This window comes from Chanos chanos, chromosome 5 (assembly GCF_902362185.1).
Source record: "Chanos chanos chromosome 5, fChaCha1.1, whole genome shotgun sequence".
Classification (NCBI taxonomy): domain Eukaryota; kingdom Metazoa; phylum Chordata; class Actinopteri; order Gonorynchiformes; family Chanidae; genus Chanos; species Chanos chanos.
In genome coordinates, this window is record NC_044499.1 from 37,749,818 (window position 1) to 37,760,397 (window position 10,580).

General features: G+C 40.0%; 1 protein-coding gene across 3 annotated transcripts; it reads left to right on the top strand.

Annotated features, from left to right (window-relative positions):
• Window positions 1–4,063: 4,063 nt before the first annotated feature.
• mfsd8 (major facilitator superfamily domain containing 8) lies at window positions 4,064–10,403 on the top strand. 3 transcript variants are annotated; one of them, XM_030773797.1, is made up of 12 exons: window positions 4,064–4,380; window positions 4,492–4,565; window positions 4,922–4,965; window positions 5,346–5,586; window positions 5,781–5,894; window positions 6,350–6,494; window positions 6,800–6,861; window positions 7,155–7,263; window positions 7,411–7,545; window positions 7,727–7,830; window positions 8,500–8,726; window positions 8,987–10,403. In XM_030773797.1, exons 1-12 carry the CDS (start codon window positions 4,325–4,327, stop codon window positions 9,200–9,202), a joined length of 1,527 nt encoding a protein of 508 aa, XP_030629657.1. In that variant the 5' UTR covers window positions 4,064–4,324; the 3' UTR covers window positions 9,203–10,403. The 3 variants fall into 3 exon arrangements, with proteins under 3 accessions (XP_030629657.1, XP_030629656.1, XP_030629658.1); XM_030773796.1 differs by having other exon boundaries at window positions 6,800–6,858; XM_030773798.1 differs by lacking the exon at window positions 4,064–4,380 and having other exon boundaries at window positions 4,493–4,565; window positions 5,350–5,586; window positions 6,800–6,858.
• Window positions 10,404–10,580: the final 177 nt, after the last annotated feature.

Genomic DNA, 10,580 nt, shown 5'->3' on the forward strand with positions numbered 1-10,580 from the left:
TTTAGATCAAATTCTGTTTCTCTCACTATCCATTTTAAGCCTTTTTCTTTTGAATAGCGTTCGTTGCTGGGATAAGGCAGAGAGCAGAGAGCCCTACACTTTGTACCACCGTCCATACTCTTTTCTTTTGTTCAGTTACTTTCTCTTTGTGTGAAATCAATGTATCACGCATATGCAGAGATTCTTTTACAGCCCTCATTTAAATACATTTTTAAAAATACCCTTTCGATCCAAAAGATGATTAAATTTACAGATAATCATAGACAGTATGAATCTCATTAAAAACATGAAACAATTGGAATTTCATTAAAAAGTTTACAGTGAAAAGACAAAAACTATGGTATGTGTAGAGCTAGGGCACAGAGGGGATCTTTAATTGCCAGCGTTTGTATGTATGATCAGTATATCCTGTTTTCAATACGCTCGCACTGTGCCATCTGCTGGTCAGTGGAAGTATTACAATTTCATTCAATAAACTACCTGCATTAAATATAGAAGCACTGAACTAACCAAGTAAATTCACAGACCCTCACATAATACTGGAACCGCAGTAAGTGTATAACACAGATATTTAAGAACAGTATGCATTAGCTGAGTACAGTCGATCACTCTCAAATGAGTTTGCCCTCTTTCACCACTCCTCCCTGCCTTTCATTTGGCCTCTGCTCTCCCTCTGTGAGATTTCATAGCAAGTGACCTTGATTTTCACACTGCAGAAGAGCCCTGGAACTGCCCTGTCAGGCTGAGAGCTGTTTAGGAGAGACAAAGCAGAAAAGACAGAGAGGATTTGTGTGTGTGTCTGTGTGTGCTTGTGTGGGGGGTTGGGGGGAGAATTTTTGTATTATAAACCTATTAATATAGTCAGTTATGTTGTCATGTCAATTAAAATTGTCCCATTGTCCATAAAAACATTATCCTTCAATATTATAAACTGAGGGGAGGAGGAAAATAAGAGACAGAAGAAGCTGATGGGAGCTTATTATTGGACTCTGTGGTTGTGAAAGAAGGGAACATTGAACCTGAAGTTGTAAATGAGGGATAAACAAATCAGAAACTCAGTGAGGGACCCCTACTACACACAGACGCATAACTGAGTCAACTACTTTTGTATCTAAAACTCTGCCTGTCACCTTGGCTGAGAGTAACGAAAGTTATCAATTGATTTTGCCAAATGCATGGACTGGTTGTAAAGAGCTTTGTCTCATTTCCAAAGTCTGCTTTCTTCACTCCCTGCTCCCTCCCTAAACCCTGAGAGTGAATTCAAATCATATATTATCTAGGTTTATTACACGGCGTTGTCGAATACTCGATTCTGATTGGTCAGTTATGGCATTCAATGGTCTGTTATTTCTGAATAGCAGACCGCTGCTATGAATAACAGACCGTTGCTATGGACGCAATTCTGATCATAGACTCTGGAGGACCATGTCCAATCCACAGAAAGAAGTCCGAGCTACTGGGCTCAAACCATTACAGATAGAGAAAAGAGGAGCAAGATCCTGTCCTCCAATCCAGGCAACGGCCGCAGATCTGGTGAGCGCCTCTCCTTGTTGCCTATGGCTACATACTAACATAAGCGATAAGCGGTCGTGACAACAGTAATATTGTTACCAACTGTAACTTTAGTAACAATTGTGTTTCCAGGTGTGTCAGCTGCAACGCCCCAGCAAGAAGGAAGCATAGAGATGAATGAGGACAGAACAGTCAACATCGGTATTCCCAAAGAAGTCCCATTCACCTTGTCTCACTTCACCAACACTGCAAATACTCAGTTTAATGTGAATTGTAACACTAAGCAGGCCTCTGGGAACATGTCTTTTGGAGCCCCCCTACCCCTGCTTTCCTATTGTGGTGTCTTGGTGTCTCGTTGGTGTCATTTGGGCTAGCTAATAAGCTCTCAATGAGGCTCTCATTTTAATCATGCGCTGTATGTACCAAGAGGCCCAGGTATTACGATTGATGTATGCACTGAGGGGCTCGGGGGCCCTAGTGGTCAACTCACGCTTTAAGCATCAAGAGGCATCACGTTGAAAGTGGTGCAGGGCCTGGGGGTCCTTGTGGTCAGCTCATGCTTTAGGCATGTAGGGGCCCAGGGACCCTAACACTGTAGGTGCCGAGGGGCCCTAGTGGACAGCTTGCACTGTGAGCACTGAGGGCCCTGGCATTGGGCCACACACGGCGCACGACGTGAGGCTTGGAGACCCCCTGGCATTCCGAGGCCCTGGGACACAGGTCCCAGCAGCCCGGTCCATAATCGAGCCTTGGTTGCTACGGACGCAGCTTTCCAACCGTAGAATCTAACGGACCATTTTTATAGCGAAAGCAGTAAAATAATTTTTAAATCAATAAAATCATTTTTAAATGAATACTTTGAGTCAAATGATTGATTTCTTTATAAAGTCGCCGTGTAATAAGCGGGATAATGTACAGCGAGCCGGTCATTATAGCGCAATAGACCGCTTCAGGATGATTCAAGACTCCTCCGCTTCGCGTCGTGGTCCTGCATCACCCTGTCGGGATTTATTTCGTGATAATGACCGGCTCGCTGTACATTATCCTTTACATAAGAATGTGGACAATATAGGAACATTCGAAAAGAGAAATGGAACAGCCTCGTTTCTTCAGCACCTTCCTCTTGCAAGGAAGTGAAGGCGTAGGTCAGTGCACATTGTTGTGAGTTGAAATCCCTGTTTAGAGTCAAATTGAAATCCCCTCCAACTCGGGACGTTAATTCATCCGGGTCTTGAATACAGTGAGTCCGGCGACGCTGTGTGAAACTAGCGCCAGTTACGGAGAATCCCGGAAGATTAGCATTTACAGCTAAACGTAACAAAATTTTCAAAATAATAGTAGACTGATGGCGGGAACGTTGGAGCACAAAAACGACCAAAACGTAAGAATAGTTGGTAGTCTTTAAATTCAGGACACTTGTCAGAAAATAATATACTTTAAATTTAAATTCGAAAATTAAAAGTGTAAAATACTAGCTTAAGAGGCTTTAGGAGGCATACTTAAAATATAGAGACATAAATAAATGTGTTGCTGAGAAAAGAACAACTTGTACACCATCAAGACAAGGGGTGATTACATTAATGTTGATAAACGACATAAGTGTGAGGTGAAGTTTGAGAACAATAAAGTTTTATTATTTGAATAATGAGGATAAAAGGAAATCGACGAACGTGTTAATAAATTTGCAATGCCATTTTAAGATATAAAGACACGATTGTAAAGAAGGATAATCTCATGAGGATTTGACATCAAAGTCACACTGGGGGTACAGATGTTATTGTTTTCCTCACAGGACAAGCTAGAAATCTTGGCCGTACAGCATAATTACGTAAAAAGTACTAAGATGGCACGTCTTATGCCCCTGTTTGCTGTAAGGGTGATTCAGGCCCAAATATCTGCAGGTTTTGATAATATCTTAAGGAGTTAGTAGGTCTATACAGTTAGTGGGCCTATACAATGTCATAAATAATTTCATATAGTTACTTTGCGTTTTAATACACCTATAGATGGTTACAGTGCCGTTAGTATCAATCGGTGCAGTTTCAAAAACTTTCAGTAGACAAAAATTACAAAGGCTACATTGTATTAGCCACTAATTAAGCATGCAGCTTAATACACATAACAGAATTAAAAACATCATCATTAAAACAGAGAAAATGGTTGCGTTTAGCTGCACATGTATTATCTAATAAGATATTTTATGTGTTTCACTGTTTCATTAAATGACAGACATCTTTTACTTATATTTGTATTTTTAATGTATTTCTGAAGAGTGATATTGTCAAAGAGTGGAAATCTTTACTCCATATAACGGATATATCTGTGAATGATCTATTACTGAATCTTTTTAAATCAATAGCTATAGCCTCCAGAGAGTTCCATCAAAATGCTCGTCTGACCCGGACTCTTTTTCTGGCAAGATATTTCCCAGCATTCTGAGCGACTGAAAACCTGAAAGTCCGAAACTTCTGTCGTCGCAAGTGTAACGTTACTGCACATTATAGGTATTCTTACGCGTAGTTGGTATTACTTCCGGATTGGGAGCGAAAGCCTGCCCCCGTCAAAGACACAGCTGTAATATTTTATGTATGTCCTCAATAAGTAACACTACTGGACTTCAGGCTGTGTAGATGATAACATTAATGGACTGCAAACTCTTAACGATGCACTTTTCATGTGGTTAACCATGACCATTTAGCGAAGTTTTGTAACGAAGTCTTAATTTGATTAGTACAAACATGGCAAACTGAACCATTCCATTCATCTAGAGTTCAAAGGATCCTGGTATTAAAGCAACGAACTAATTTTGAAGATGTCGCTTGTGGAGTCAGAGGAGACTACTCCATTGCTGAAAGGTTACGTAGACAAGTAAGTTCGGGATTCATATCTGGCTCTGTCGAACCCAACTTGTGTATTAACTATGCAGACAGTAAACAGGCAGAATTCTCATTTACCTGGAATTTTTCTCTTCTCACACAGTGAAGAAGATGCATACAAAAGCAGGTGGAGGTCGATTAGAGTCATGTACTTCACTATGTTCCTCAGTAGTGTTGGTGAGAGCCCTTTATCTTTAACATCTCCACCTTAAATCACCATTCTCATTCATTATGGGATGAGTTTTATTCACGGCTTGCACCGGATCGGGATATTCAGTTAATGACTGTCAGCAAATAGTAAATTTGTATCCCTCCCTTCCGAAAGATGTGCATTTGACATTTAGCTAACTGAAATTATAGACTAGTATATTATCCAGACTACATAATCTTGAGATGTTCTGTTGCTGGTTAATTTTGTTGTTTGTTTGGTTGTATCGGAGAGATTAGATTGTCATTGACCAAACAATGTAACAGTAGGAAAAAAAGCAGTGTCTTTTAATGTGTGTCTTGACAGAGACGATATTTTCTTTTAGGTTTCACTATTGTCATCACATCAATATGGCCCTATCTGCACAAGGTAAAGGAGTTGTCTCTCTGTCTCTCCATCACATGACATATAAATATCAAAACTCAAGAGAGAGGTTGCCATGGAGAGCTGCTAAAAACTCCCCACCATGTCTAATACTGTACAAAAAAGCAGAAGTGAAATGGGTTATAAGTAGTGTCTATGCTCTGCTGCTTGTTTACACCCTGCACATATAATGTGATATCTCAGAATGTTGAATGTCTTGCTATATGATACTTCTTTCCTTGTTAAATGAAGGACTCATTTAGTAGTGCAGTTTAGGCAGTAAACCTGAAGTTCATATATTGTGTTCCAAAGGTTTTCCGATAAATTAGCTTTAGTTTTCTACAAACCACTCTCGGTTCCTGCCCCCCCCCCCCCTCTGTGTTCAGATAGATGACAGCGCAAATGCCAGTTTCTTGGGCTGGGTAGTGGCTGCTTATAGTTTGGGACAAATGGTTGCCTCACCACTCTTTGGGCTCTGGTCCAATCACAGACCTCGACGAGAACCCCTGGTCTGTTCCATCTTCATCAATGTAGTGGCCAACATCTACTACTCTTATGTTTACCTTCCACCCTCTCAAAACAAATACCACATGCTCATGGCTCGGGCATTGGTTGGCTTTGGAGCAGGTAAAACACGTTTGTGGTTTCAGTTTTTGGCATATTTGTAGTATTTTAGTATGCAGTACTAATGAATATGTTAGCCTGATTTAGAAAATGTGGAAAATATTCTCAATAGCTGCCTTGGTTTTTGTTCTTTAAATAATCTTGGAGATATGTCTGCATGTATTATTCACCCCTAATTTTTTGTCTGTGTTGCGCAGGTAATGTAGCAGTCGTCAGGTCATATGTAGCAGGTGCCACCTCCCTGAAAGAGAGAACAGGTGCCATGGCTAATATGAGCGCCTGTCAAGCCCTTGGCTTCATTCTGGGACCAGGTTTGGATTTCCTCATTTTTGCCCTCGGTGTATGTTCAGAATATATTTTCCTTTGTGTATGGTAATATGTGGTTGGGCTATATGTCTTTATGACACGGCTTTGTTGAATATTTGATTCTGATTGGTCAATAATAGCATTCTACGGTCTGTTATTTCTGTATAGCAGACTGCTGCTATGTATAACAGACCGTTGCTATGGTGCTGTTTGTTTTAGCGGAAGCAATAAAATAATTTTTAAATCAATAAATTCATTTTTGAATCAATGTTTTGTCTCAAATGACTGATTTCCTTTGTAAGTGGCCGTGTAATAAGCGGGATAATGTACAGCGAGCTGGTCATTATAACGAAATAAGCCCCTTCAGGGTGATACAAGACCCCGACATGAAGCATCAACCCTGACTGTGATAATGACTGGCTCGCTGTACATTATCCCTCACATATCTTGTGTCTCTCAGCTCTGCAGGCAGCGTTGTCAGTGATCGGAGAGAAAGGCTACAATGTAAAAATCATCTGGCTCCAATTTAACATGTATACTGCCCCTGCTCTGCTGGCCGCCTGCTTTGGACTCATTAACATTCTGTTGGTCATTCTGGTGTTGAGGTATATTATCACTCTTCAGTCGTTCGGATCTTTTGTGAATTGCCTTTTGTATCTGGTTTGTGTACACCAGACCCGTTTCTCTTATTTGTGGAGAACAGTTAACTGCTCATGTGTGTTGATGTTGTGTCTTTAAATAATATCAGTTGAGTTCTTTGGGACATCTCAATGTTCATGTCTTCAAATACTCATTTAAAGAGGAAAATCTTGACGTGTGTGTTTGACACATATGATGTAACTCTTAATGTCTCTCCAGAGATGTGTGCAGAAAGTGAAGTAACTGTGTACGTTGTGATGTTTTTGAATAGGGAGCACCAGGTGGATGATGATGGGAAGCAGATTCGAGCCATAAACTATGTTTCTGAAGGTAGTTCACCATTTTAAGAACAAACGCACTGCTTTAAGGACCATCAAAAAGTCCAGTGGAAAAGTGCCCTTTTTTGAGTATATTTCCAAAAATAGGCAAGATGGCATAAGAACGTAAGAATGTACTAAAAGACATATTTTTATAGGGTGACATCTAAAGAAGTACACATCTTTTGTCTTTCCCTGTGCTTTTTTTATATATCTGCAGTAAAGGATATTACATTTCTCTGTATTTGATCTAATAAGGTCTTTTATTAATTTGTCAGTTTGGGGTATGTCATTTTGTTTTCTCTTCAGAACGAGTGACTGTGATCCCTGAAGTCGAAGGTGATATTGATCAGTTTGCTGTGCTTATCTCCAACATCCTCTTTTTCGTCATTCTCTTCATTTTTGCTGTATTTGAAACGTAAGTGACACTGTTGAAAACGAATAGTCTCTGAAACCATCAAAGTATTATATTCAAAGACATTGCATAATTTTTTTGTCATAATTATATTTGGTTTAGGCTCTGTGGTTCCATTCTCTCTCTCTCTCTCTCTCTCTCTCCTTGCAGAATAGCCACCCCATTAACCATGGACATGTTTGCGTGGACTAGAGAACAGGCTGTTTTGTACAATGGCATTATTCTGGCTGCTATTGGCTTTGAGTCCATCTTGGTCTTCCTTGCAGTGAAGATAGTTTCTGCAAAGTAAGTTCAGGCTTATGTGGTATAAATGTATTGTGCAAACCATATGTACCCCCATGTATACCATATATTCCATCTTTATAAAGGCTCGTTGCTTCCTCTAGCTTTCAGTCATATCTTTGTTTAATCCTCCTATTTCAAGACCTCGATATGTATGTAAACAGTGAATTTTGCTTTGTTGAAGGGTTGGGGATCGTCCGGTTCTTCTGGGCGGCTTGGTCATTGTGTTCTGCGGTTTCTTTATGCTCCTGCCATGGGGGAATCACTATCCTACGATACAATGGGCAGGTAAGAAGCCTCTCTGCCCTGGACACATTCACTGCTTTGACCTTTAACTCTCTACCCTTTGAGCTCCCAGTAAGCATGCTGATCCAGAGCTATTTCCATTGGTCAACTTTTCAGTTTCCAAATACCTTTTTCAGTGTCTGCCTGCTGTGTTAACCTGAGAGAGCATACCACAGTTCACTCTTCAGCATTATATAATTGTCCAAATCAATGTCCTGAAGAGTCAAGGTTCAAATTTTTTTTATTGTTGTTAATGTTTAACCCAGGTGCCCAGGAATGTGTAGCAAAAGTAAAAGCATTACAAAAGGTGGAATTTATTTTTAGTATATCAAAAAAGATTTTAGTTGTAATGTAGTTTTAATATATCTTTCTGTGCGTTACCTATGTAGCAGACTGTTTTGTCTAAACCTTGGCTCTTATTATGGACACATAATAAATGTGCATTGTCTAACAGACAAAATCAGTTAGGTTTAGGGGGTCATTGTAATATTTAACTTTCATACACCGTAATGTCTAACTTTCATACTGTTCTGTATTAAAATTACACTCTAATGAATTGTTTTGGTATTACAATAACAGACGATGAATACATTTTGCGCTCAGGGTAAGAGAGACCAGAGTCTTTATTGTGTTACTGTTATACCTGTAGTCATCTCCTTTGTCCTTACACAGACCTCCAGAACAAAACCACAGTAGAGTTATCACTGGCATACACGCCCAGCGCTAACTCTTCAGTGGAGCCCACAGGCTGCCCGTCTGCCCAGACCTGGTGCCAGTTCACACCTGCCATCCACATTGCACAGTACATTACCTCTGACATCCTCATAGGAGTGGGCTACCCAGCATGCAACGTTATGTCCTACACTCTCTACTCCAAGATCCTGGGACCCAAGCCTCAGGTACACACACACACACACACACACACTCACTCACTCACTCACTCACTCTCACCCACCTTTACAGAATGCACCGCAGTGACAACTGATACATCCATTTTCTGCTAACATTGTCTTGAGTGTCTCTACATAATACACAATACCTTTAAATAACATTTTACCTTGTTTGTATGTTTGAATCCCATAACACTCTGGAGCTGGAAAAGTTATTAGAATAATGTAAAACCATTGTCCAGTAAATATTTCTGTGTGTGTGCTTGCAGGGTGTGTATATGGGGTGGCTGACTGCGTCGGGTAGTGGTGCGAGGACATTGGGGCCAGTGTTTGTCTCTCAGGTCTACACCTTGCTGGGGCCACGCTGGGCCTTCAGTCTCATCTGCGGTATCGTTTTAGTCGCCATTGTGCTCTTGGGCGCCATGTATCACAGACTCATCGCATTCTCTGTGAGACACGGGAGGATTCAGGAGGAAACGGGGTGACTGACAAGCGGAATAACAAATGACAGGAGAAGATATTCAGTTGTCACTGGGCAGCAAATGACAGGACACCGCTTCGGGCTTGTAGATTAATCTGTGATGGCTGGGATTGAACCATTAGATTGGATTTTACTGTGAAGCAGCATGTGACTGCACAAACAAGACAGCAGCTGTGTGTCTATCCCAGATTGCTTCACCTAGTTAGACACACATTCCCTTTCTTGACTAACGAAGTCTCCCTTCTGAATCTACAGGTTATTTTGGAGAGCAAGATTATACGAAATCCTGGACTCTACTGATCTGAGATCTGTCATATGATCGTAACAATCTTAGTTTAAAGACATACTAGTATTTATTACATATTTCAAAGATATAGCTGTTAAAATTTGGAACTTGTATTTTAAAGAGCATTTATTCCAGGAGTTTATAATCTAAAAACAACTGGATGGGCCCATACTATTTGTGCTGAGATGGTGTTTTCATGATGGCTGATAGTTCAGATAAGAGGAGGGAAGGAAAGAGAGGAGCTGTTGAAGAGCAATAAGAGGCTGTTATCCAGCTGCACTGATCTGAATAATGCTATTAATCACCTATAACGTTTGACACTAGTTTTCTCGAATTAAGAGTGTGTTCTGAAACTAAAGCTGAACTAAACAAGCAGAAGCTCATTTGCTTCTCAGATGTAACTCGTTGCATGGATGTGGCTTTGATACATTCCTGACCAAGAGAGGAGTGGCTGTGTGTGTGTGTAAAGCCCAGTGAGTTTCGTCTGTTTTTCTGGGAAAAGTGAGCTTTTTAGTTACTAATAACTCACTAATAATTTTTAAAGTCTTCCTTTTTTAGTATTCACTGACAAATCTCCTGTGTTTGTACATAGTTGAATGTATCAGTTTTAATTACTGTGTATGAATGTATGAACCGGTGGGATTGTACAATATTCAGTTGCAGATGATTCATGTGATTGGTATTGTCTTTTTGCTATTTATTGATAACACTTGTAAACCAGAATTTTGTCTCTTACTAATGTGTCATAAGACTAAGCTTCCCAAAAGTCAGTGGAGACTGTTTATCATTCAGGATTGTTTGACATCTTTGACGTGTCAACTGTCAAAAAGCTATTGAACCCAATGTCACTATCTGTACTGATTTATTGTCACAGCAAATATATGTTCATTAAAGGAACTAAGAGGTGTTTTTACACTTTATAGCTTGCAGCGTGTTTTTTGTTTTTGTTTTGTTTTTTTACCAGCTCAGAGCGATTCACCAGAATTTTCATACATATATACATACAAGATAAATTGACCAGTTTCTTTTGTTATGGTATCGTTCAATGCATTTTAAAACTGCTTTTTCAAACAGCTTACATGGTACACAGTTGTGC

Bases quoted from the DNA above. Each gene is read 5' to 3' on its own strand.
- mfsd8 (XM_030773797.1), top strand. From the start codon at position 4,325: ATGTCGCTTGTGGAGTCAGAGGAGACTACTCCATTGCTGAAAGGTTAC. The intron at 4,566-4,921 runs GTGAGAGCCCTT...ATTTTCTTTTAG, and splicing joins TATGTTCCTCAGTAGTGTTG to GTTTCACTATTGTCATCACA. The intron at 8,727-8,986 runs GTACACACACAC...GTGTGCTTGCAG, and splicing joins TCCTGGGACCCAAGCCTCAG to GGTGTGTATATGGGGTGGCT.